This window comes from Dromaius novaehollandiae, chromosome 1 (genome assembly GCF_036370855.1).
Source record: "Dromaius novaehollandiae isolate bDroNov1 chromosome 1, bDroNov1.hap1, whole genome shotgun sequence".
Taxonomy (NCBI): domain Eukaryota; kingdom Metazoa; phylum Chordata; class Aves; order Casuariiformes; family Dromaiidae; genus Dromaius; species Dromaius novaehollandiae.
The window spans coordinates 122,119,380-122,145,506 of NC_088098.1; the positions used below are offsets into that span (position 1 = coordinate 122,119,380).

Sequence of the window (26,127 nt, forward strand, 5' to 3'; positions counted from 1 at the left end):
AACAGTTACAAACTTGTAGCAGCTTTTCCCTCAGCCTCTGCTGGATCTGACAGCAGCTTTATTCATTTAAGTCATCTTGAACATCTCTGAACACTCCCATTTTTCTGCAATGAATTAAGTTGCAGTACTCTATGAAAATTACCTTGCAATGACTTGAGTGGAGAATTGTTGTAATGAGTGTCCATAACACTAAGTTTAAGGTTTTGAGCCAGCTTTAATTCTGGGACTTACTAATATTTAAGTGCTTGACAACCTAAATAATGCAGCTTTTATTTTAATGCAATTCCTTAGGTTTTCTTCCTATTGATTAGAAACAAACTTTGTTATATATAACTCTGTGTTACTTAGAAATAGTAAATCAAGAAAGATGCTAAAATGTTATGATTATGCTTCTCCAGGTGCTGTTGTAACAATTACAGCTCCAGTCAACATGAATGTAGACAGTCTTCAGTCTCTGTCATCCGATGGTGCTACTTTGGCTGTTCAGCAGGTTATGATGGCAGGGCAAAGTGAGGATGAGTCTGTAGACAGCGGCGAAGATGATGGAGGAGATCTCTCAACGACAAATATCAGTGGGCTGGTCTTAGATAACAGCGATTCTCTGCAGTAGGAATCAAGACAGAGCGACAAAATGTTTAGGAAAAAGAATGAACTGACTGACTGTTTTTATAGTTTGCACAGCAAACATTTTACACAAGTTTTATTTCTAATATGTTTTATATGTAGATATAGAAGGGTGCACTTTTTTGTATTTCATAGTAAGCTTAAAGAGTGTTTTTGCAGGTGCAGCAACTTCTTTCAAATGTGGTTTTTTTCATTTCTTTTCATTTTCTTATTTCAGAAAATTATATCTAGTAATATAAAGAACCACATAAGCACCCCTTTGTTCTCTGATGAGTTGGAAGTGCTGCAGTTTCTAAAAAAATTATGCAGTTTCAATTAGTGCTGTTATTTAACACAGCTCTTGATGGGCAGGTGATGTAAATTTAAAGCATGTGACACTAGTGTGTGGAACTTGATCATTAAGTTAGATGCATATATTTGAAAGATGCTTCTGCACCTTAAAAACTGCTAGTCTGAGGTGGACAGCAACACACAAAAAGAAAATGGTGATGTGTGATTCAGTAGCGAATGTATGGCAATTTAAATAAGTTTAGTTTCTCTCATAGTCAGTGAGCCTGTTTATCATTTGCTATAAAAACTCCTATTTTTACCTTGCCGGGATTATTGGATAAAAAATATTTTTATAAATTCATTAGGAATTGGGATGACGACTGTATTAAGCAGGAGAAAAACAAATTTCCAGAGGGGAAAAATAAATGTTTAGTATTCCTATTTGGAAGGTCTGAAAACTGGCCAAATTTAATAAACAAGCCTACACTAGCGTTCTATGATTCTCAGCTATCCCATAGTGGTATAGTATATTTGATAATAGCATAAGAACGGCCCACTGTTTGATGGGATTTTGATATTGTCAAACTTTGATTTATATTATGTGTAAACTAATATTCAGATAACATTAATGCTGTATCTAAACTTGTATCTGAAGATGTTTGCTAAATGAGTATTCAGGTAAGTAAATTCAAACACCCACAATACTTCCAGTTATTAGAGAAATTTAACAGTTTATAGTTCATCCGTCTGATCCTGAAAAATGAAAAGTTGCCTATTACACAGTGATGAATTTTGCTATCTCTTTGCTATTTCATTGCGAAATATTTTTTTCCCCAGTACAAAAAGGAATAATTTATGGATTTATATAAAGTTTCTTCAAAGCTGAAGGTCACTACCAGAGTATACAGCAGGCTTATTAGAGTAGGAGATCCTTGTGTGTCCTTTAAAAACTGAGAATCAGTGATGGAAGGACTTTTTTTTTTGTGTGGTAATAGAACATTTCTTTTTTCCCAAAGTTTGGAGTCTGTGTCTGTCTACCCATGAACACTTACTTTTAAAACTTTGTATTTCCTGTTATTAAGTACAAGTAACAGACTCCAAGAGTCTCATGGTATGATCAAGGTCCTCTTTTCCTCCCAGTCCATTTGTCCCTATCTAGGTTCAGATCAAAGGCAGAAATTTCTTCTGATTTAGACCAAATCTAGTTGCATTTCTAACATGACAGGGAAAAGGACAGGGAAAAGCTTTTAGAATCTCAGACATTGTATTTGAACAAAGCCCTTCAGTTCAATCTTCGCATTTGCTAAATACTTAATTTTTGCTTCACAAAACACTCAGGCATGTGCTTAGGTCTCATTGATTTCAATAGGATTAAAGCATGTATTTTTTGACATGCTGAAATGCTTGGAAGCAAATCTTTAAAGATTGTTTCACAAGGCAATTTTAAGTCAGTATGATGAAAGATTTCAGAAAGAAATATCATGCTAGTGACTACTAGCTGTTTTGAAAAATTAGTGTTGGGCTTTACTCAACACAAGTGATGTTTCTGCAATGGCTTTCACTTACTCCCAGGTGGGGATTTTGCTTCTTGGTTCAAATGCAGTAATGATCTACTCCAGCTGGAGTTATGATTTCTAAAGACTTTGTTTTATTCTAACTTCTCCACTTTGCCACTAATGTGCCATGCTTATTAAAGAGCATAGTAAATGAATAACGAAAGATTTAATTAGGAAGTCTTTGGCATAGCATAACTAACTCGAAGGCTATTGTCAAATCTAGTTTGACCCCAAAGTATTTAAAAAGACAACTATTGTGTACAAATCATGCTCCTCTGGAAACATTCAACCTACTGTTCCTACAAATGATACCTGAGATGACTAGAACCAAGAAACAGATTCTGTATTTTTCTTTTAAGTTACTTTTGTTTTAACTCCTCAAGCACTTTGTCACCCTCACAGTTTCTATTATATAATTGGTTTTGTTTGTTGCTTTGTGTAGGGGTTTTATTCAGGAACCCTTGTTCGTATTAAATAGTGTGTTAATCCTAGTACTTCAAGCATGTGGACAGATGAATAATCTACTTCTCGGCGTGTACAGAGCTGTGGACAAATACGCTTTTCCAGATCAACCTATGCTGGAAGAATAGGCCATTGCTCACTTTCTCCTTTCCCTCTCTGACTATAGTTGTTGCTGCCTCGGATCTATCAGCAGAGCTTTCCCCAGCCTGCTCCAAGGGAGGCTGGGAAGCAGCTCAGCCAGCATAGCTGTGATGGTAGCAAGCAGTGTAGGGAAGGGCAAAAATGGGAAAAACTTCTGTGGTTTATAGATATACAACAGGCATTTGCCTGTCCTTCAAGATTAACAGAACTGAGATCTTAAAAAAGACAGGGCATTGATACCATTTAATCTGTATACAGCTGGCTGGAAGAGGGTTCAGAAATATGTGCAGTTTATCTTGCATTCTGAACTCAATTGGAAACAACTGGGCTTCAGGGCTTGCACATTTCTGAAAGTTTAAGTTTTGGAACAAATTGTCTGATTAGTTTTCTTTTTTTTCCCCTACTTGCAGTAGAAGTTTTATTCTCCTGAAATGTTTGCAACCTTATCTTCAGCTAGTGTATAAATACCTGGAAAATGAAGCTAACTGGAAAGTTATTATGAAAGGGAGAAAATGGAGTAGTTTTATTGGCAAATTAGAGAGAGAGGAAAAAAAAAGTGAAGTGAATTATTAAAACTGAAAAAACTTCATCAGTATAATCAAAGATATCACAACATATGGAACTCAAACCTCTTTTAATTGTTAGAATTTTGTAATTGATATGAACTGCATAGAAGTGCTTGTTCTTTTCATGACTTTAAAAAGAAAAAAAGTGGTGTTCTTCCCTTTTTCTTATTATGCAAGAAAGATTACTGGTTTAAGGGAAGCATCGCTGTTCAGGAAAGGTACCTGTTTACATTAGACAGTTAGTTACAAAGTCTTCATAGGGGACCTAACTTTAAACCCATGTATAATTCCCCCCTTCCCACCCAGAGCAATTAAAGTCACATTCATACATAATGGAAGAGCTAATTTGTTTTAAAAATCACTGCAGCTCTTCTGCAATTTTGATTATTGAAACTCAATCTTTTTTCAATGTAATCTAGATCATTAACCCAAAATAGGGTTCTCAGTCCACTTTTTCCAAGATTTCTATAGCAAGCAAGCCAATTTCCTGTTGTTATTTAACATTAGGAACATTGCATTTAGTAAATCATTTCCAAATTGATCAGCATATATTTAAAAATGGCTGCTCCAAAGAAATAATCATGTTAGAATTAAGCATTTAGAATCACAGGTACAGCTCTGGCTCTGCAGACAGTTTCCTAGATCTGGTTAGGGGGTCAAAGAGGCATCCAGCTAACCTCCGGGTTACTCTGTAAGGTTGTACCTTAACTGCAAGAGAATTGCTCCCTTCTTCTGGTCCCTGCTTACGATTAGAAAGCTTTTGGAGAGCCCTCCAACTTTCTGCTGCCTGCCTGCCTCAGTTTGCTTCTGAAACCAGGGTAGGGATGAGGGGATTTGAAGGGCAGGAGTGCGCGTGGAGCTGGTGTGCACCAGGTATTCTTTGGTCAGATTGTGGCCAGAAGATGCACCTAGACCAAGAAACTGGAGTTCCTACTTCCTGTGCTTTAAAAGTAACTTCAGGTTTATGGATCTTCTTGTGGAGCAGGGCCACAGAGACTTAATGCCTGGATAATATATCTATTTGTTTCTCTAATCACATGGAAAGAGAATTAGAAGGCAGTTCAACTTCCTGACTTCATGAACTTGAAAGCCAAAAGGATGAAACAAAGTCTTTCCAAGGGATGATAGTTTCATAAAAACTATTAGCTTTGTAGCAGTTAAAGTTATTTTGAAAAATGAAAACACATGCATTTAATTGTAATTAAAGTTGATTTAAGATTTATTTTCTGAAGCTGAGTCATCTTGGGAGAAACAAAAATGAATAAGCATTTGTCTATGCAAGATGAAATTCAAAAACATGTATGAATCAGCCATTTTTAGGTGCTGTATTGTTGTTGTCTTTTTGGCTTCTGTTACTTTGATTAATCTTTGAAACCTTTCAGCCTTAAATTCAGCTTAGTTTTAGAGCTGAACAGGCAAAATGTAGTTCTGAAATCTTGTCGGAAATGTAACTGACCTTCATTCACTCGTGAAAATCTCTTATGTTAAACAATAGAGATGTTTTGGTTCAGACTATCACCACCTCCTAAAAACAAAGCTAGCTGATAAATATCCATGGTAAATACAGGTTAAACTGTAATGTTCAAATGATCAAATCATCAGTCTTATGCTGAAAACACAATATAGCTGAATAGTAAAGCAGGTTGGCTTCACCAAACTCAAAGTCAGTGGGGCTTTCCCCCCCCCCCCCCCCACTTTGGCTTAATAAGCTCTTTCAAATAGGTTTTGGATTGTATGATTTCAAGTCCTAAAATGACTTGATCACCCGGAGTAAAGTATAGTAAAATTGGCACTAGTGGGCTCTTAAATGATTTCTCAAATCATATTACTTGGTCATTGTTATCTCCTGGAAATATAAAATCTGTTCTTTTTCTGTGACTTAGTTCTTTAGGACCAGCTGAGTGAGCACAGCTGTTTTGCTAGAGAAAAGCAGTGTGGGAGAAAGCAATGAAGCGCCTTACCAGTCTTGTAGACTACTATAAAGATATTTAACTGTTGTTAATAGAACCCAGTGTTTTCAGGTAGTGATGGAAGTGGCCCATAAATCTTTCAGTGGTTTAGCAACATTTGGTTTATAAAGTTGACAATCTTTAAAATGTGAACCCTGTATTATTTTTTTTCTCCCCTGGAGTGGTTGTTAAGGGATTTTGTGAAGCAACTGATCTATCAAAAGATAAAATTAATAATCAGAATGTGCTTCATGGATGATGTATTTTTACACTACTGTTCTCTGTGAACTTAAACACATCTTTAAAGTAAAGCATTCACATTACATTAGCAGTATTGTTTGGCTGAAAGACATATGTTTTTAAGAAATCTTGAGCATAGTTTCAACTAGTTAAGCAATTCTTGGCCAGGAAGAATCTTTGGCCTTTTTGTTTGTTTGGGTTTTCTTGTTTATGCAAATGCAGAAAAATGTTTACTAGTTCTTAACAACATGGGGATTTTTATTATGCTTTTGTAATGCAGGAGCAGCTTCGAAAGAAAGAATTAGTAGGTAAATAGCCCATAATGTGTGTGACTTTTATTTTTGTTTGTTTGTTTCAAAGTTGTTAATTAAAATGGCATGGACATCAAACTTTCAATAATGGTTCCAAGCATATATAGTACTGACTTATTTGAAAAGGATTCCCCCGTGCAAGTCCCATGTGCTAACTTTTTTAGCCAGGTAAGCTAAAATGCATTTCCAAAAACACTGCATTTTATTAGATCAGAAATCTTCAGAAAATGAGCAGGCTTCTAAGAAGATAGTTGCTGCGACTCCTCTCTAGCAAGAAACTGGAACTCATTCCTGCAGTGGGTGGGAATCTCATTCTGCGAAAAGGAAGACAGACATAGGTGCTCTGAAGATAAGACGCACTTCTACTTACCACTTAAGCATTGTTTATCCCTGCTTATGCTTCCCCAGGATCTGGAGTGGCGAGATCCCCAGCCAGTACAGCCCTGAGCCAAATCTGCCTGGCCTAAGGGGCCGGATGATGCTGTACTGCTTCGAGCTGGTGCAGCCTGCCGGCGCTGCGCCTTGCTCTGCTCAGCGGCACACCCGCTAGGTGTGGGCACCTCCAAGGAGTCCTGGGCATTTCACGAGCCAGGTCAAACTGTTCAGTTCACCAAGCCGGGGTCTCCAGCTCTGCAGCAGCTGTCCTCTTATCCGCTGAACATGCGGTTATAAGCGTGATTGGCAATTTTCAAATAAAAGTCTTTACAACTATTGCTTTACTTCACAGCATGTTTCTAAGGTGATTTTGGATCATACATTGTTTTAAAAGGTTAATCTGTGATTAATTGATATTATAGGCATGAGCAGTACATGTGCTAGACACGTACGTGATCATTTCTTTGTCTGACATTAAAACAGTACCTGAGAGTAGTTTGAGTAACTTCTGGGGACACAGCTGGAAATAGTTTCAAGTCCACTCCCTCCAGGGAGCAAATATTTCCTCAGTGTGAAAAAAAAATGAAGAGTAAACTTCTAAAAAAGATCCTTTCCCCTAAATCATGGTCAGGACAGTGTATTCCTCAGTCTTCTAGTCTCAAATCCCCCTCAAAGATAACTCCTTCAAGATGTGCCATGAGTCAGAACCATAATCCTGAGCAATGGATTAGCCTGTTTGCTTTTGTGGAGTGCCTGTTTACAAAACACTCGGTGATCTTTTACTATCCAACTTCAGGCTGTTTGGAAATAGCCCTCTTTGTAGAAAATCAAACAATCTTTTCAATTCCAAAAAGAAGGAAAATACACTGCACACACAAACTGTAAAATGAGGATTCTGGAAAAAGTAAGAAATAGTGGACCTGTATCAAGTACTGCATTATTCATTCAAAATCCCTATTTAAATTCGTGCAAGTTCAGAGTGTGCGAGGTATGCAGGAATAAGCCTGTGGTGTATTTTAAAACAAAAAAACGCACCCTTTAGATACCTTACTAAAATATAGAAGCCATGGGACCTTTATAAGTCAGCTTTGGTTTGTATTCCTGATGCAACCAGGGCATAATCTAAAGCTCATTGAAGTAACTGGGGAAAAACCCCAATGGATTTTTCATCTTCTCTGTTTTCTCTTGACTTTTGGGTCACAACTAAAGGTCAGAAGATTAGGCATACAGGGTGCTTCCTGACCCTTATTCCCAGTACAGCTTTTTGTTACGTTTCTTACTGGATCCTGAATATTCAGTGAGGCATATATTAAAATGTAAATGTGGTAATAACATTGAATTTAGAGACAATTTTTGTTAAGATCCAAATATTTTTAAACTTAAAGTTTGTCCTGAAAAACCTATAGATCATACTTAAGAAATCATTTGTATATCATTTTGTTTGTACTTGCCACTCTCAGAGCAACCTTTCTCTATTAGCTGCAAACTGCAGAGACTCTCCTTAATGTTTTTATGTTCATCAAATGACATTTCGTTTCTAACCTTGTCTGGTCTTTCAGATTTAGACTGTTCTTACCTTCGGTATAGGCTAGCGTGCATAATGGCAGGGAGACCTATTATACGTAAGACTGCATAAGCAAAATGAATTTCTGTGCAGATACTGATTTTCTTAGATACCTAGGAGTATATGTGGTTCCAGGGGTGAGATCCAAATGAAGACCAGGAGAGAAAGTGAGAGAATATTTCTGTTGCTGGTATTTCACTGTATTTTTGTATTCAGACAAGAAGATGATTTTTTTGCTGCGTCAAAGGATTAGAAGACTACTTTGCACTGTGGATTATGAATAACTTTCTTAACCTAGTACCATTGCTGGATTGAGACCTGAAAGCTCTTGAACACTTAAAGAAGCTTCATCAAATAAAACTCAAAATTGCAAAACTCCAGAATTTTTAAGGAAGCGGGCTAACGTTCTTAGAGTATACGTACAATATCTTTTCTGCCTTTCAGATGCTGGGTGAAAGAATACTCCTGAGTTGTTTTTAAATGCAGTGACACTTTAAGCAGTTACAGAAATAATTATTTTACTCTAAGAACATACATTTTGCTTTCAAACAATTATTTTTGTATTTTTGATTTTTTTTCGCCTTCCTTTCTTTGAAAGCTGGTAACAGTTGATCCTTGACTACATAGCCCTCAACTTTTTCTGTGTCTCTTGGACTTTTCAGCTGTGAATGGTGTTGAATAATGACTCCACAAAGCACTCCAAGGTTCAAAGCAAGCTTTATTAGAAAAATTCCAGCCCAACTACTTTACAAAATGAGTTGTGGATGCTACCAGGAATGCAGTAATGGAATGATAAATAAAGCTAAGCTGTTGTTAGCTTATATGCACAACATTAAAACTAAATCACTTTAGACCTAAAAACAATTTGTACATTATTTTCTGAAATGAATGTGTGTCATTTTTGTCATGTACATCTTGTTTTTATAATGTGTTTGCCCTAGTAAAAGGTCTTAAGTGTAGAATCTGCATATTTTATCACAAAATACGCACTACTTAGGGAAACATGCAAAAAAACCTCTCTATTAAATCATGCAAATCCTTAATTTAAAAAAATTACACTTAATAAATTATCAGAAAAATCCATTTCAGTTTTGAATTTCGGAAGTAAAATGTATACCGTACCAAGCATGTGTCCTTGCAACCCAAACTGTTGGGTTTGCTCTGAAGCTCCTGACCAGTAAATCTCTCTCCTTATACAGCCCCTTCTTCTGTACTTTTGACTAACGTAATCCAAGCGTCAGTTTAACTGCCCTTCCCCGAGAACGTCTATTCTGAAGGCCAAATCTACATTTTTGGTTCGCCTCAGCCCCATAAAAGAAGGAATGGTTGTTGTTCATAATGCAGAGAACAACTGGGACTTTGATTTTTGCTATGCACTCTTATTTGCAGTTTCTTAGTTTCTTCTGCAGTACCTCAGTGATATTTTTCACCGTAATAGTGATCCAAATGAATACGTGAAGAAATCTAATTTAAAAAATCTTTCAGTCCAATGTCCTGTTTACACTCATATTTTTCTTTTTACACTGATCCAGTCACATTTGTGTGTGTGTTTAGTTTTCATCAGTGCGCGGGTTTGCCAGTTAAGGCGTTACACCTTTGTGGTGCTGACAGACATGTCGGACTTCATGCATTTAAACTTTCCCATAAGGCACACGCTCAAAACATAAAGTGACAACTTTTATCTCCCTCCCTACCCCAACATTTTAAAGTCTTTCCAGAGGGGGATGCAGTCACTCCGTTACCTGTGCCAAGTGGGTGCAGTTTAGTTAAATGGGGTGATCTGCTAGGAAATCTCTGTTGAAGGGGCCACCTGGCTGCTGATCTCATCCTGATCAGACGTCATGGGTGTAAAACTTGCTGCAGAATCAGGCTTTCTCACATAAAAGCTTAATGCCTAGAGAAAGCGACAGGCAGCCAAAGCCCTAAACAGGGCTTTACAGATGCGGGCTGGGGGGAGCGTAACTACAGCGGCACTAAAACTTTGCGATAAAGGGCCCAGAAGGAATCTGCTTGCTCCGAAGGGGCGAAGGCCCAGGGCAAGCGCTCTCGGCACCATGTTGTGTTGCCCTGAAAAGACGCCTCCTAAAGGATTTCCTCTCATGAATATTCCAGCCTAACATTTTATAGTTTCATGAAGGAGAAATTGAAAAGGCTTGTGGCATATGTCCAAAACACAGCTCTATTAAAAATCATTGTAATGCAATGGCGAAATCCTCATCAGTTCTACAAATTATTTACAGAAACGGTAATGGCCTTTTACAAAATTACAGGATACTGAAGAACCCAAACCAAACACCCAAACTTGTCTGCACTGTATGTAAAATCAATTCTTTTCAGGAGCTGCAAATTTCTTTTGGTGTTGTGGCTCAATTTTGGGGGCTAGTTTGGGGATGCACAAGAATTTGTAGGTAGTTTTGCATTTAAGAAATGGGTGTAAATTCTTACCTGCAAACACACACCTGGCTATGATGCAAAATTGTAGTAAACATGCAAATGAGTAGCCACAAAACTACACTATTATCCAGAGCATGGGGAAAGTCTGACCTGGAAAAACACAGATACTGGTAACACAAATATCATGTCCAAAATGTAGACAAGCAAACAGGTGATTAATATTGGAGAACACAGGACAAAACCCTTTCAAATAAAGCATGCTAAAAACCAAAACATAACTGAGGTGAATAAATTCTGACAACTCAACTGCATATCATCTTTGAAGTGGGTTTCTCTTTCTCCCGGTGCTAGCGCGAGTGTTCATGGGAAAAGTAACGTGGTGTGCTTACTTATTTGAACATCATGAAATGTAGACCAAGATCCTGTGAGGCTGCCAGGCAGAGTCCATAGCTACAAACTGTCCTTAAATCAGAAACAGGTAGCGCAGTGGTGGCAGAGCACAGCACCTACTCCCATGCTACATGTCGCTGCTGGTGAAGGAGCCAGCAGGGATGTTCAGCAGCTGAGGCTGAAGAATTGCTCCTCATGGTTCTCCTGCTGATCCCGGTATCTGTGCAAAGAGCATTCGCCCAAAGACAATATTCAGTAATTGCCGTCTGTCAGTCAGTCTCTCCCCTCCAGAGGTTATCAAGGAGGGGGGAGGTCGCACAAAGGAGAAGATGCATGACAAAGAGTAAACAAATCTCAGCAGACCGACACCCTCCCCAGGCGAAAACGAGTTTGCATGAATCACTCGTGACTGTTCGGGAACAATTGCTACATTTGCAAAGGGATTCAGATTTCTTTAAATGTTTGGCAAGCAAGCAAGAGAGCAAACCTCATGGGCTAAAATATTCACGCGTCTTGCAGCTCTGTAGCTGGGTGCTGCCTTCTACCTTCTCTCTTATAGAACCTACCTCAGAAAACCACTGAAAAATAAGAGGTGCTGTTTCTTAACCCAGTTAATTGGTATAAGCGACGAGTTTCTTGCCTTTGAACTGCGACAAAAGCCTAGCTCAAGCAATAAAAAAGTTGCTGACTGCCTGAACATGGACTTGACTTTGTGCTTCATGTGGTTTTGCACACTGAACATTAGTGCGTGATAGCTTTTGTCAAGCAATTTCACGTCCTGGTTTGCTGTGAACTGCCTTTCTCACCCAGAGAAACCCTCAGGTTTATTGCATTTTTGTGTAAGTCAAACACAGCAAAGGCGAAACGCCAAGAAGTGAAACTGCTGAGGGCTTCGGTTTTATCCAGATGCACAGAGTAGCCTCTCTGCGAGGTGGCTCCTCACCAGGTTCATCTCGTAAGTGGGGACAAGCTGGGGACCCTCCCAGGCTCGAGCTGTGTGGCTGGGGTATGACTGTCTCTGTGATGAGAACGGGTTTGTAACAACCAAACCTCTCCCTCGGGAAGGCATACCAGGTACAAAAAGTATTCACCTAAAATCCCTTTTCTTCACCAGGTTCATACTGAGCGACCCCTCCCTGGGTTTGATGTTGGCTGCTGTGAAGGTCTGTGCACTGCTCCATCAGCGTCTTAATCTCGCTCAGCCAGGGACCTTTTCAGTGAAGCCATTTTATGGTTGATAACTAGCGCTGAATTCAACAGAGCCAACAAAACCAAACTTAAATCCTGTTCTTGCACCCGTGGCAGGTGCAGCAGTTTCTGACCGAAACCAGCCTTTCTAGGTAGATTAATGCCAAGCCTAGTAGCCTGCAGATTCCCCCCCCCCCCCCCCCCCCGATGCTTCCCTGTGGGTGCCTGCAGTGTGGGGCCAGGCTGTGCGCCCCCCCACGTGGCAGCACATGGAGCTGGGCCAGGAGTGTGCAGTGAAGCAGGGAGGCAGGGGAAGTCCTGCAGGTGGGGAGCTCCTGCTGCCCCGGCCAGCAAGCAGGATTGCCACCTTCGCTCAGGCAGACCCAGGAAAAACAACCCCCCAAAACTGAAACCAGGCCAAGAAGGCCCCGGACGTGCGCAACACCCATGTTACAGATGGGGGAGCTGCAGGAGAGGCCTCTTTGCTCAACAGTCTCTGGTTTTGATGCCATGTTTTGTACGTGCGGCTTGGAGGCGCCAAAGGGCGTTTGGCAGCGCTGAGCACTTAACCTTTAACTAGCTGAGGTGGATGAGAGCCACAGGCAGGGTCAGTGCCTGACAACACGCAGGGGCCTCTCATTTATTTCTAAAAAGCAAATTCGCCTGCCTCATCCGCCTTTCTTATTAACCTACACCTGCATCCCATCCTCCCGCTGCCTGTTGCAGTCGCACGACATCAGGCCGAGCAGTAAAAGGGAATAGCCGCACAAGCCAGGGAGGCTTGTTCAATGTTTCCAAGCACACTGGGGCAGAAATGTCTGGAGAGAGGATTGCCTGGCTCAAGCAACATCAGCTAATGTGTAACGAAAGCATATGTATGCCAAAAGTTTATCGGTAAAATTGATTTTATTCAGCCTCTTGAAAAAAAACACAATTAGCATTCGTTAATATCTCAGCCTGATTAAGCTGTATTTTTGATTACAGTCTTCCTGCAAATACACATTACATATATATATATATATATACTTCTATGGCATTCAGAAAATGAAGTTCTGGTGTATCCTTGGTTGGTTCTCAGTAGTTGGACGAGGAGAGCACAGGTGAGGTGGAGATGCACAACTCAGTATTTCTAGTGTACCGGGGCTCTGCAGGGACTTGCAGCGGGGTCAGGCTTGGGTAGCTGTTTTGTTGAGGTGGCTTCGAAGGCTACATCCCTCATATCAACTTTCAAGGCTTTGCTCCAACAGATGAAGAAGCTGGAGGGGGTTTGCCTCCTTTTAAGAGCGTGTACATGTGCTAACCCATCAGCTGCCCCCCCCACCAACCTCTGTCTGGAGTGAGGAAGAGACAAAAAGCCTGGGCAGGGGGGGGACTGTAGATGATTTTGGTCCCACCAATTCGAATCTGATGGATTTCTAAGAAGCTAAAGCCTAGATCCTGGAGCAAAGTTTATCTGGTAAGTTAACTTAAAGCAGTACTATCTATGCACTATATAAACATACATACAAGAGGACCATCATCTCACAAATAAATAAATAACCGCTTTGGTTTCATTTACATTCTAGCAGCAACCAATCTAACCTTGCTGCCCACCGCCATGGAGCAAACCTTACGACAGAAAAGATCACCCAGCTATAAATGTTTTGACCTGGCTTATAAATGACATAAAACGCGGTCTCCCTCCAGCACTCTGTGGCACGGACGTAATCACTACCGAGCTGTACAGGACAGCTCGAAGCATTTAAAGCTGCTCAGTGAGGATGCCCCAAGGTGCAGAAAGCCTCCCGCCTTGGGGTAACGCAGAGGAGGCGGAAAGTGGATTTATTCCTCGCTTTTGCTGCCACTGCACTGCAGCTGGCCTCCCTGTGGGGGGCAGGTGCAAACCTGGGCACCCCGGGCAGTGACGGCCCCCGCAGGCACCGGCAGCTCATCCTCGTCGTAGCAGATGCACTGGGGGCAGCCGTCGGCCATGGGGCTGCCCACGGCGGCGCAGGCGGCTGGCACGGCGGGGCAGCGGGAGGCACAGGTGATGTTGCCGCTGGGGCCGCAGGTGCAGAGCCGCCTGGCGAAGTCGATGTAGAAGGACTTGCCGGCGGGCACGGGGCCATCGGCAAAGCCCTGCATGTCACAGTCGCTCTGCAGGTAGTCAGGGCAGGGGCAGGGGGGGCCCAGGGGCTTCGCCGCACCACCGTGGAGCAGCAGGCAGCCGAGCCACAGGCACAGCAGCCCGGCGAGAGACATGCTCCTGCGGGGAGAAGGGAGGAAATGGGTTGCAGGAAAACCGGCACCCCACCAGCCGCCGCCGGGGAGGGCCTTTTTGGCGGGCACCTCTCCCCAGGCTGCGTATTTAGCCGTAAAATTGCTCATCGGCTGGGGCAGTTCACCAAGACTGGCTGCTTCACTTTAGCACACAAGTCTCAACCCGAGAGCCCAAAACCTCATCCCGGTGTGTCCTCCGGCACCTGCAAGGAGAGCGGGGGGTGTCCCCAGGCCATGATCTCCCCAGTGTCTGAGCACCCACTAAGGGTGCATCAATGCTGTGCAGGCTGGGCGTCAGACCACCGTACTGCAGGTGCCAGGATAACGAAGTGCTGCATTACAGAGCCTTGGCACGGATCACCTGGCTGGGGCAGGACACTTCTTTATCCCTGTATTGACCCTAAGAATTTAAGTTGCAATGACTAATTTCCCCTGGGAGGCCTTCAGGCTTGGAAATGCCTCAAGTTAAAAGCAGCATGGTTTCCTCTGGTAGCTTGTTGCACAGCCACTACTGTAATTTGGACCTTATTTCTCTGTGGAATATGTCTGGCTTTTCGCTCCCAGCCACTCCTGCCATGCCACTAGCCACCTGGTACTTTGCTGCTCATCTTTTCTAGCCAGCCCACTGCTCCACGAGAAGCCCAGCAGATCGCCCAGTCCTGATTTCATTTTGTGAAGTCTTCACTTCATAAGGAAGATATTTCAGCTCTCGGGCACAACATTTTTCTTTGCCTTCTCCAATTTATCAGCCAATTCGTTTTCAGCCAAGGTTGCAGTGTGCCAGCGCCACTCTCACAAGAGCCAAGCACAGAGACGAACTGCCCCTCCATGCCTGCTCACGCCACCTGGGGTTAGACTTTCTAGGATGGCACGAATCACCTGGCCAGCTCATACTGGTTTCCTTTTCTGTTTTAACCCCCAGAACTAGTCTTTTTCTTTTTGAATACCAGCTCTTCAAGACACTGCATTTCTGTAAGTGTAGCCTGCACTTAGGGATCCTTTCCCCTGGGGTGACTGATCTTACATTTTCCTGTATTGAATACACTTGTTGTCCCGGTACATTGGATCCTTCCAATCTGGATCACGTGTCTGATTGCCCCAGTGCCACCTTTGATTACAACTCCATCATTACTTTCATGCTATGTAGTAGATAACCCACAATTTTCTACCCTTGGACTACCTGCAATTCTTCTTAACATTTTTTAAACAAAAATATTTATAAATAGCATGATTGCATGGAAAAAGGCTGAAAGCATGAACTCTGTGTGTCTTCTATTTGGAAACAAGAGAGAACACACAAAGTAATATTCTTTAAAGCCTTCCTGTTTTTAAAGCAAACTCATGCTTAAGTTACTTATCGCTCTGCTTCTTCCCCATTGTTAGAGACTGTTCTGCCACTTGCTGTTTCATTCACACATTTTAATCTACTACAGCTATTTTATCACTACTTCCAGCTGACTGATGGCTGTGTTGATAGCATTGAGCCCAGACCTGCTCCTTGAAGGTGGCTCATGGCAAGACTTGCGCACACTATTTCCCTTTTGCAACCACACGCAGCGATCTCTTCGCTGTTCCCCGGGTCTGCAACTCACTTTAGGCTTTAGATATAACATGTAAAAACACAAAAGCATGTGTTTTGCACATGTTTTGCAAACACGAAACTCCCAAACCCCAGCGCTCACCTTCACCCTCCAAGCCTATGACTTTTGCCTAGCAATAGGCTCAACAGAGCCTGTTTTCAGTGAAGGCCAAACACTGAAAGAATTTGTCAGTCGGCGGATACGGAGGAGACCTCCTCCTGCTCGTGCCAAGCCAGTTTTTCCTTAGCTCTGGAAAACCAGACTATCGGCCCCATAAACTGCTCCCGTTTTGCCATGCCGTGCTGCGGGGCCCCATTACCTGGTGCGTGGCGGTGTGTCACGGTGGGCTCGGGACTGGAGAGGCATCCCCATCGTCCCGCACTGCCCCGCCGGGGCCTCTATTTATATGCCCCAGCCCGTGGCTGCATGATGAAATGCTGGCGGCATTGGTGGGGGCGGGGGGGGGGGGGGGGGAGACGCGGAGGCGGGGAAGCCCTCGCAGCACGAAAGGTGGCTGGGCCGGGGCGGGAAGATGTTTATCTGGCCAGCAGTGTCAGTTTAGTCCCTGGGGCTGCAGACTCACCCAGTCTCCCGTCCCATCCCGTCCAGTCCCGTCTGTGGGGTTAAAGGGATTTAAAAGCGCTGAAGCGAGGGAGTGAAGAGCAGGGGCGTCCTCCCCCGCTGTGACCCAGGCTCCAGCAAGTGAGACGGGGCTGTCACTGGCCAGCCCCAAGGCCACCTCTGCGATGTCTCCCCTCATCCCTCACCCACCTCCCACTGCCTGGTGGAGCTCCTTCAGCCAGCAAACCCCCATTTCTTCCGTGGTGGTGTGCAGTGCTCCAGACTTTGCGAAAACAAGCCACACCAGGCACGGCACGCTCCTTCTCCACGTGACCAGAGGTGCGAGCGGGTTGGCGCACGTGGCCCGAAGCCAGGCGGTCACGGGTAGCTGCTCCGGCTGCCGACGCTGCAAGTGGTTACACCCGCTCCCGGCTGCACGCAGGCACGTGGCAGAGCTACAGCTGGGCAAGACAAATGCCTGGTTTCACTTCAAGCCATGACCCTGCCTCAGGATCGCTCCACCGGTCTGGGGACCTGCAGTGCCTCTGGATCCCACCTAGGTGCAGCAATCCTGAAATGACCAGAGCTTATGTATAACATTTTGGTTCCCACACTCACAGTTGACATACTTGTCAACCGTGCCATTGTAAAATCATGGTTACTATTCAGCAATTATTCCACCCTCTGCTGAAGTGCAGCTGTCGCTAACGTAGGCTGTTTACTGCTGTCAGTCACCGCGCAGCAGCACTGTTGTTCAAAAAAGGAGCACTGTTGTTTGGACAAAGCCGTGGGGACCATGGATATTGCAAAAAGTCTCAGGGCGGCAGAAATCTAGGCTGTGATTATGTGCTATTAGTCCATCGTCTGGCTTTTCTTCTGTTTTTTTTTTTTTTTTTTTTTTTTTTTTGAAGCTGTCTCATTTCACACATCCAGGTTAGTGCTCATCCCCACAAACTCTACGCTCAGCGAGCACAGGTGCAGCCCCCTGCTCTGGGGCGAGCTGTGGGGTGCAGAGAGCGAGGAGAAGGGTGGAAATCCCTTCGAGATGGTAATGGGGAATGGCCAGCTCAGCCCTATTTCTAACCTTATCCCAAAGGGAGAAACTTTCCTCCATAAATAAACCTTGAGTTCTCTCCCTCTGTCAAATATTGTATCCATTTTTGTTCAAACCCACAATAACACTGTGTTTTTTATAATCATAGGCAATTTATGGGAGGACAGACTGTGAGGACTACCTGTCCCTGCAGCCTTGGGTACTGCTAGGCCAACCACCTCTGTAATCTTGTCTGTGCACACAAGTGGCAGCAGCCTGGAGGTCTCCTTCCTGCTCTAACCAAGCTCTTGGGTGTGATCCAGGCACCCTAAGTCTGCTCAGGCGTCTGGGAGAGGCCAGACAGCAGGGCTGCCCAGCAAGCAGGGGCTTGTTTTCATGTGTGCTCATAAGGGCCTGCTCTGGGGGGGGTGGGAGGGGTGGCAGCAGTCTGCAGGAGCGGGCAGGCAGCCCCCTCCAAGGTGTCTCTAGAGGAGGCTCAGGAGGTGCCACATGCCTGACCTCAAACCTCAGGAGCTGCCTTTGGGACAGGAGCTGTCCCGTCGGAGTGCTTGCTTAGCGCATGGGCGAGCCAGGGGGTCAGGCCCTCGCAGTTTTGGAGGGGAGCTCTGCAAAGGGAGACGCGATCCTGGCTGTTGGGTGGACATGAATTTCTACTCCTCTTGCAGCCAGGCCTGCTACATAGAAGCAAACATTAGAGTTAGTGGGGTGTCAGGAAAGGTCCAGCGTGTCCCAAACTTCAAAATGGTCCAGATTCAGGTTCAGTTCTGCACTTTATGGGGATAAGAGGCATTTTGAGGCTTGCTTACATATATTTGAAATATATATGTGGGCTAATATCCTTCAGTTTGCAATATGGTTGCTAAAAATGAATACAATACAATAAGGTTGATTGAATCAGTATTTACTCTTCTGGACAGATACAGTTATTATTCAAGCAAAAACTTGCAGAAGATCTGATATAGTTTATGTAACTCAGGAAACAAAAGACGGCAGAGACACTATTCCTAAATATAAATAGTTTAGCATTCTATAATTTAATACAAATCTTGTACAAAACTAGATTAGACTGAAAATATGGACTAGCCACTTAGCAACAAGCCAAAATCAGACCTGGTTGTTCTCCCCTTGGAGCACTTCCGAAGACTTATGCAAAGCCTGCAAAGCTCTTAGCATGTTTTGAAAGTGACTCCCCCAAACGATTTCAGAGATGATTCAGTTTGTTCCCACATCACTTGTTTCACATTTGATTTCATTCATGATCTTGTAGCCATGGTAAATAGCTCTTCCGACCTTCATTATCAGCTCTTAGAACATAATACTCCAACAGCAAAAACAAGATCAACCTCTCCTTCTCCCCCCCGCCCTCAGTAATGAGCTCTCATGGTGAATATTCATGAAATGAATATTACAGAAAATTGTGATATAGCTATAGCCCCTCTCCCTCTCTTCCCTTGTCCCCAGAAAGGAGACTGAGGTGAGATGAAAGCTCTCCAGCAAGAGCAGGGTGATTCACTGGAGAGCACAGGCAGGGGGAGAGCAGTGCCTGCAGCCTAGTCACCCAGTTTGTCCTCCCTGTGAGGAGTGGAGGGGCGCAGTTGGATCCACAGGAACATGTTTCGCTCCCACCCATGCCCCGAGCCTGCCTGTGGGTCTCAAGAGCCCCTGAACTTCTCTCATCACGGAGGCAGGCTCCAGCCCGGTGAAACCAATGTGCCCCACAGCAGCTGGTAACACTGGTGCTGTGTAGCTGGCTACTGGTAACAAACACAACAAAACCCACTTCTGATGAAATCTGAGCAATGAGAATGATTCCCTTCATATTTCTACTCACGCTACGTTACTGCTTCAGTCTTGAGTAGCTCCGTGTAACCACATATTGCTATTAAACATAATTTCTTTAGTCATCTTCTTTTTAGTGTTATTCTGGATGGCATTTAGTGGACAAATGGCTATTACATTACAATTTTAACCTAGTCATTCCAAGAAACTATCAGCTGGATCCGAGCACAGAATATCTTCAGTTACTTGTTTCAGGTTTGGGAGGAGCAACTGACCCTGCCGGAGAAACGTATTTCTGCGCGGCCAAGCTGCATTTCTGCTTCTTTTCACTTCTGCTGACAAAGGTGAGGAGGTCCATGGCTGTGACCACACCAAACACCATCTGCTTCATGAAGGAACTGCCATCTCCACTGACTGTAAACACAGAAAATTCCAGTTTAGTGAAAAAAAAAAAAAAAAAAAAAGAGGAGGAGGGGGGAACAGCCCACAGCCATGCAGAGGCTGCTATTCATTTCCTAAGAGAAAATTTTAATTAGGACAAAAGCTGTCTCTGCTATATCTCAACAAAAATGACCGATGCATCATGAGTCAGGTTACTGGAAACACATCAGGGATGTATTTAGCTGCAAATAATGCATTCTTTACCAGAGCGGGAACCTTAATTTCCCAGTTGCTTTTACCCAACTTCTGTTCCAGCTCTGCTTCTATCACCACAAAACTTTTCAGGCCAAAATAATCAGACTTTTTAAGGGCAGCAATGAGATGCTTTCTACTCTATTCTCATAATGTCCTGCACCACCCCTAATAAAATAACATTGCAAGAATTGCTTTAACAATTTGATTAATGCCTTCTTAAATAAAAATAAAATTAGCCACTAGAGTCCAAACAGGACATAAAATGCAAGCTGTGAAGATGTGGGACGAAAGTAATAAATAAAGGGCCAACTGTAACTACATTAAAACAGTAGCTCTAGAAAAGGAAGAAGTTGTTTAAAAAGCAGAGCAGGAGGCACTGAGTACAGTTGGCTGATATTTTTTGGTGGATACCATTTAATTTATACCAAAATTTGACACAAAATATATTTTTGTTATTTTATGACAAAATACCTGAAAAAGAAAATTCTGCCTACAATTCGGACTGTTTTTTTTTGGGGGGGGGTGGTGAAAGAATTGGATATATGGATCAAAGGACATTCTGAATTAGTCTTGTTTGCAATGTGTTGTGGGTACATGGCAGGATTGCCAGCCTGCTTTACAGCTAATGGGGATTTCAGGGAGAGCAGGCCACTACGATAAAAACAAAGGGGCTGGGATGTTTGTGAACGGTGGGGTTTGAAGACTCTGAGTTCAGCAGGTAAGTCTGGTCCTCAGACTGCAAGTTCTTTGCTGGCAGTCAATGAAGTGCAATGTTGCATTTGACACTCTACAGGAATGCTTTGCCTGTTCAGTGCATAATCCCATAAAATCAGCATAATTTCACCCTTCAGCTCTAATGTCGCTCTAAACATGGGTCTTCTGATTGCTTTGTTGTGTTGCTGATGTTTTAAACAAAGCAACTCCCTTGAGATAAGGCCAAGTTTGTACCTCTGGAAGTTTTACAGCATAATTATACTGGAAAGATGTGTTAGGCCAGATTTACAGAACAGGTACCTGTAGCCATACCTGTTTTGGTCAGGGGAGTAACGAGGTGTGATCCCTGCTTCCATCAGTGTGTCAGCAGCCCTCATGCTGATGTGGTCCTACTACACGTGGCTCTACCAGCCCCGTTTGCTTCACCAGGATAGGGTGAGGGGCTATTCAGTGGTTTGAAGCTAAATCAAACTGGGTGATACAGCTTCTTTACTGGACTAGTCTAATGGTGCTCCCGAATTGACAGATTATCCCTATACCTGGCTCCAGCCTGCATAAAGCTCTACGCAGACGTCTCCAGCTGTGCACGTAGGTGCATATTGTGCCCCTGAATCTTGCCTTGTGCACCTCAGACACAGGGGCCTGCTCACAGTGCAACACATGTATTTTCAGCTTCCTCTGCTTATCCTGGTCCACCATGGTATGTGTCCGACAACACCTGTCGTGTGAAGCCCTTTAGCACAGTGATTTGCCCAGGCCCCTCAGGGGACAAAGGTCTACGGACATCTCATGGCTACATCCCCACAGGTAGCAAGTGGGAACAGGGGTGTTCAGAGACGATGGCAGAGCCTCTGGGCATGCACAGCAGAAGGTCGTTAAGCAGGGGTGGGTGCAAGCTTTGTAGTTTGTTCTCTTAGGCACGTACATGCCTAAATTCCACCTAAGTTGTATCTAATGTGCCCAAATGCTCTTTTGGATCTTGTCCTTGGGCTACTAATTCTACAGAGATCCCTAACTTCCCACTTATTTCCTCTGCTGCCCACAATCAGCAAGACAATCTGAATTCAAGACTGATAGACTAAATGGGTATTAGATGCCTGAGGCTACAGCCTTACAGCAAAGGCAATGTGCTCCAAGTTGCTGCCTACTGTCCCCCTTGGCTGTCAGGTGAAGGCACCAAGTAAGTCCCATAATGGATACCTTCCCATCCCCAAAACTGGGTTTCCCTGGAGGGGAGGGATGGAGCTGATATGTGCTTCAGTGTCATCCCTGCATGGGGGCACAACACAGCTCCCATGGCCAGGAGCTGGGAAGTGCTCTGGCAATACACACACCAAGTCATGTGCTGATCCTGGGCTCCCATGGTTAAGGCTTCCCCCTCTGCCCTCATCCCTGCAGTGTCAGGAAAGGCAATGAGTGAATAGCTGATGGTTGCAGGGCTTTGCAGAGCTACTGGGAAGAAACCTTTCCTGCAAAAGCACAGAGGCTGCACTCGTGGAGCAGCTGTGCTGATACCTATCAGCCTCAGTCTGAGAATTTCCCTCTCCCCTCCTGAACATTTGTGCAAAATTGCTACAATCCTTCCTCTCTTTACAGATACTTACACTGCATCTGCTCATGTACAACAATAGCAAAATGGTCATTCTCCAGGATACAGGAAAGCTTCCCAAGGCTGTCATCCAGGCTGATCTAAAAAGGACAAAAAGAGACATTTGACATTTCACTTTACATTTAAAGCATACCAGTGAGGAGCCCAACTCCTCCATCTAAGTGTAGTCCTGTTAGGGCAGGGTGGGACCTGGTGAGACCAGGTTCAAATGTGCCTCACTTGCTTGCACTATTTTTGTGAGATGGGGCAGGGGGCTGCAGGCAATGTGCCTTTGCCTTAGCCAGAATACAGCCCTGTCACCCCACAAGCCCCAAGGGCATCTGCGGGCCTATATTGGTGTAAGTCCTCCAGGTCTTTTGAAACACCATCCATTTACCTCACTCCACCTCTGATGATCATGTGACCCAGGCTTCTCTCACTGGCACATGGATGGGAGCCAGGACCTTCAGAGCCCCTGCCTATTGCACCAGCTGTACTGAGCCCTGGGGATGGCTGAGTGTTGCTCTCAGTGGTACCGATTCCCCGCTGGCCAAAGTCCTCAGATAATGTCCAGACAGGTGAGGACATTCAAATGCATTACTCCTGGCATAAAAGCTCCTGTATCTGATGTCACAGTATCCTCCTATATCACTCCACACATGTTTGGCATCACTTTTGCAGGGGCCTGTTTTTACTCTCACCTCTATGATGGTTGCCCTCCTACTTCTCGCTATCCTTACCTCTCTGTCTTTTCATTAACCTCTTCTCCCAGCTCCTCTCACACCTCAGGGTGGTGGTGCATCTTTCCTTCCCCTCCCTAGACACCAGTCGATAACAGCCACAATATCAGTGGTACCTTTGAGAACTGGTCGTAGATGACCTTCATGACAGGGTCTGAGAACTGTGCGTTTCCAGCCAGCACGGAGGAGAGGATGTTGCTGAGTGTCACCATTCCTAAAATAAGTCTGCAAGGGAACAAGGAGTTTTTCAAAAGGCGAGGCCTGAGGTATAGCATATGTGTTACATAGGGACTGAACTGCTTCCCTTTAAGTCATGACTAAATCGCTGCTGCTTTCAGCAAGAGGAAGCAGCCTTTTCTGCATCTGAGCAGCACCTTCAGTGGGCATGTGTCCTCTCTTGGTGACCCACCTAGAAGGGCCTCTCACTGCTGAATCACATCTTTCCCCTGCTCTCCTTCCTCCTCACTTTCACCTTTCCTTCCATCAGCTGTCAGCTCGATGCAGGCATTTCCGGTTTGTGCACCCTCTGGAGTGGAAACAGCCCAAACCCAGGGCATTGCATGAGTATAGTCGGGGTATCAGCCTAAGGATGTCTCAGTTCAACACCAGAGCTTGGGGACAGATGGCTACAGGCTGGGATCTGAGATCTGTTGCTACACCATAGGCAGACAGGGATTGAGACAGCAAAGGACTCCTCGTTCCCACCCTGGAGACTGTCGCAGCTCCATTTGTTCCACTGTCATCACACCTGGGGCAAGAAGACACTTGTCCTTCACCAAGCTGCTAGTTTAACCATAGTGAAAGTTGGCTATTGCAGTCCAGGACTTAGCAGTGGGGAGAAGTGAGATTCCAGGGCTCTCCAGTTGCTTGTCTGAGCGTGTTTCCAATCCAGCCCTCGCTTCTCCTCTGTACCCTGCTGGCCTATGCACTGATCCAACCTCTGCTGAGGCTGCTAGGCACTGGATTTGGCTTTGACTTTTACTAGCTCATTTACAGGGAGTTTTCTTGATAGATCATGCCTGTTATTACTGTTAGCAAAAATAAAGGCTATAAACTGTCTAGGTAGGCAATTGTTAGGGAATGATAAGCCCATGCCACTGCTGCAGCATTTATAGTACCCACATCTCTCAGGATTTAGGCCCATGTGCTTATCCTTTACTTTGCCTCACAAGGAGGCAGATAATATTTTAAAAATAGAATTTAAGAGAATTTAACCAAATTAGCAGAATTCACAGAATTTAACCCAAGTACTGCATCACTGGATAAGTAAATGGGACTTTCTGTTTAGCTTCATCATGGCTGCTTTTCCCATTTGAATGACCATCTATGTAACAAGTAAAAATAGATACCCTGATTCAGCAACAACGGGAGCCTGGTCATATCCCTTTTCCTGCAAGATTTCAATTGCCTTTTGACAGCTGACTTCCGGGAGAAGAATTAGAGGGGCTGAGAGATTCAGTTTCTGCACCCTGATATTCCACCACCTGTTGAAAGACAAATGGCAGCACCAAGTTGTTACTCACTAGTGTGCACCTGTGGGCCTTGTTCAGACAGGCAAGGTCAGTAAAGACCAGACCAACTACACAAAAGATACTCTATCTGCCTGTAAAGCTCACCTCACTGCTGTCCCTAAAGCAGTCATGCGATAAGCCCACTATGGCCAGGTCTTCTTTAAGCAGAGCTTTCCCTAGTCCCGGTGTCCATATGACTCCCGAGGCCAGCAGTCAGCAAGGTACTGAGCAGTCCCTAATCCAAGGAAGCTACTGAGTGCTTAGTTTTAAGATGATGAGCAGAGGTCTACCAGTTTTACTTCCTTAGTTTGTATCCTTGATCCATAATATGCAGCATTTGCAGCTCCTCCAGGAGAGAGCCTAGCAGAGATGCTGATATGACTTTTCAGGGACCAGCTACTCTTGCTCACTGGTGACCATAGGAGACTTTCAACTCATCTCAGCCCTTCACCCTTGCAGACAAGGTAGGGAAATGTCTAGAGACTGGAAGGGCCAAGAGCAATTCTAACCAGACACAAGATACCTTTGAAAAGTATTATTTTTTTAGGAAATAATTTGCAATAATCTTTGGTGATAGTAAACCATAGGAGCAGGTGACATTAGTAAGACGTCCTGTCTTGAAAGTGAGACTAGGTGCTTTCTAAACAATAAGCATTTATCCTGCCACATGTCAGCTGGCATCAGCAGTTTGTTTGCTCCATTCCCTGCCTTCAAGGGACTCTTTCCCTGTGGAGTGCAAGATGGAGCTGAGATGGTCATCTTTTCTGGCCCCCCGCTCTGGAAAGAGAAAATTTACTGTTTCCTGCCTGAAAACCCCCAGGCTGTTTGAAGGGGTCTTTGCTCCAGAATGGATCCATCTCCCCACTGGCCTGATGTTCCTTCAAATATCAGCTGCAGAGCGGAGAGACTAGATTTTGAATGGCACTAGATATCCTCCTTAATCGTTCTACTCGACAGTTTAAATAGCCTGGAAAATGACTGCCAGATGGGAACACATCAACATCTTCAGGACAGAAATGACACCTTTATAGTTTTTGATCAGTGAACAGGAATATTTAACCACTCAAAAAACAGGAGCTGATATTACAGCCTTCTTAGAAGGATCTGGACTTGACTAATTTTTTTGAAATACTAGAAGATAATGCTTTTCTTTGAAGATAATCATTTCCAGACTCAGAAAGCTGGTTCCTTTAGTACAGTTTATCTTGGCAAAAGTTGTCTTACCAAGGCTTGTGCTCGTGGACATCATTCAGGAATCCTTTTTTAATCATCCACTTATCATTCACAAATTTGGACCTAGAAATCATCAGCAAAGAAGTTTGTAAGTCCTCAGTAAGAAGCTGTGCTTTGTTTCATGCACTAGACCTCAACACTGCCTCAGGGCTCCCATGATTTTTGCAGCTGGCTGCTTTTAGCCCCTTTTAAGGTCAACAGAAGCTGCGGGTGCTCAATAACTCTTAGAAGCATGCCAACTATTTATGTGCCTAACTTTAGGCATGCAAGTTCAAAAACTGTAGCTTGACTGATTCCTACTCCGTGCAGTAAGTCAGCGACAAGAAGAAATAAAACCCAAGCGTCCCAACACCCAGCCCCTGGCTCTTACCACTGTAGTATGCTATTCCCTCTGTTTTTTGGGGTTTTTTTTTCTTCTGTGGGGTTGTACTGGGGTGACTCC

The 26,127-nt window shown here is 44.0% G+C and overlaps 3 protein-coding genes across 9 annotated transcripts in view; 1 reads left to right on the forward strand and 2 right to left on the reverse strand.

Annotated features, from left to right (window-relative positions):
- The window catches only part of PKNOX1 (PBX/knotted 1 homeobox 1), a 46,361-nt gene extending 40,164 nt beyond the window's left edge, over window positions 1-6,197 (forward strand). For all 5 annotated transcript variants that reach the window (XM_064525598.1, XM_064525593.1, XM_064525606.1 and 2 more), the window contains one exon: window positions 399-6,197. In XM_064525598.1, coding sequence (XP_064381668.1) covers window positions 399-610 — 212 coding nt within the window. In that variant the 3' untranslated portion in view covers window positions 611-6,197. The remainder of the gene's footprint in view (window positions 1-398) is intronic.
- Window positions 6,198-12,917: 6,720 nt separating this feature from the next.
- LOC112981975 (fibulin-2-like) lies at window positions 12,918-16,630 on the reverse strand. Of its 2 annotated transcripts, none has more exons than XM_026098021.2 (2): window positions 16,453-16,630; window positions 12,918-14,275 (listed from the first exon to the last, which is right to left on the reverse strand). In XM_026098021.2, the coding sequence occupies exons 1-2, from the start codon at window positions 16,467-16,469 to the stop codon at window positions 13,852-13,854; spliced, it is 441 nt and encodes a 146-aa protein (XP_025953806.1). In that variant the 5' UTR covers window positions 16,470-16,630; the 3' UTR covers window positions 12,918-13,851. The 2 variants fall into 2 exon arrangements, with proteins under 2 accessions (XP_025953806.1, XP_064381681.1); XM_064525611.1 differs by lacking the exon at window positions 16,453-16,630 and adding an exon at window positions 16,189-16,302.
- Window positions 16,631-18,369: 1,739 nt separating this feature from the next.
- Window positions 18,370-26,127, reverse strand: part of LOC112981985 (cystathionine beta-synthase-like) — a 37,851-nt gene continuing 30,093 nt past the window's right edge. For both annotated transcript variants that reach the window (XM_064525620.1, XM_026098035.2), the window contains 5 exons: window positions 25,677-25,748; window positions 24,291-24,425; window positions 23,058-23,166; window positions 22,218-22,302; window positions 18,370-19,677 (listed from right to left, as the gene is read on the reverse strand). In XM_064525620.1, coding sequence (XP_064381690.1) covers window positions 19,502-19,677; window positions 22,218-22,302; window positions 23,058-23,166; window positions 24,291-24,425; window positions 25,677-25,748 — 577 coding nt within the window. In that variant the 3' untranslated portion in view covers window positions 18,370-19,501. The remainder of the gene's footprint in view (window positions 19,678-22,217; window positions 22,303-23,057; window positions 23,167-24,290; window positions 24,426-25,676; window positions 25,749-26,127) is intronic.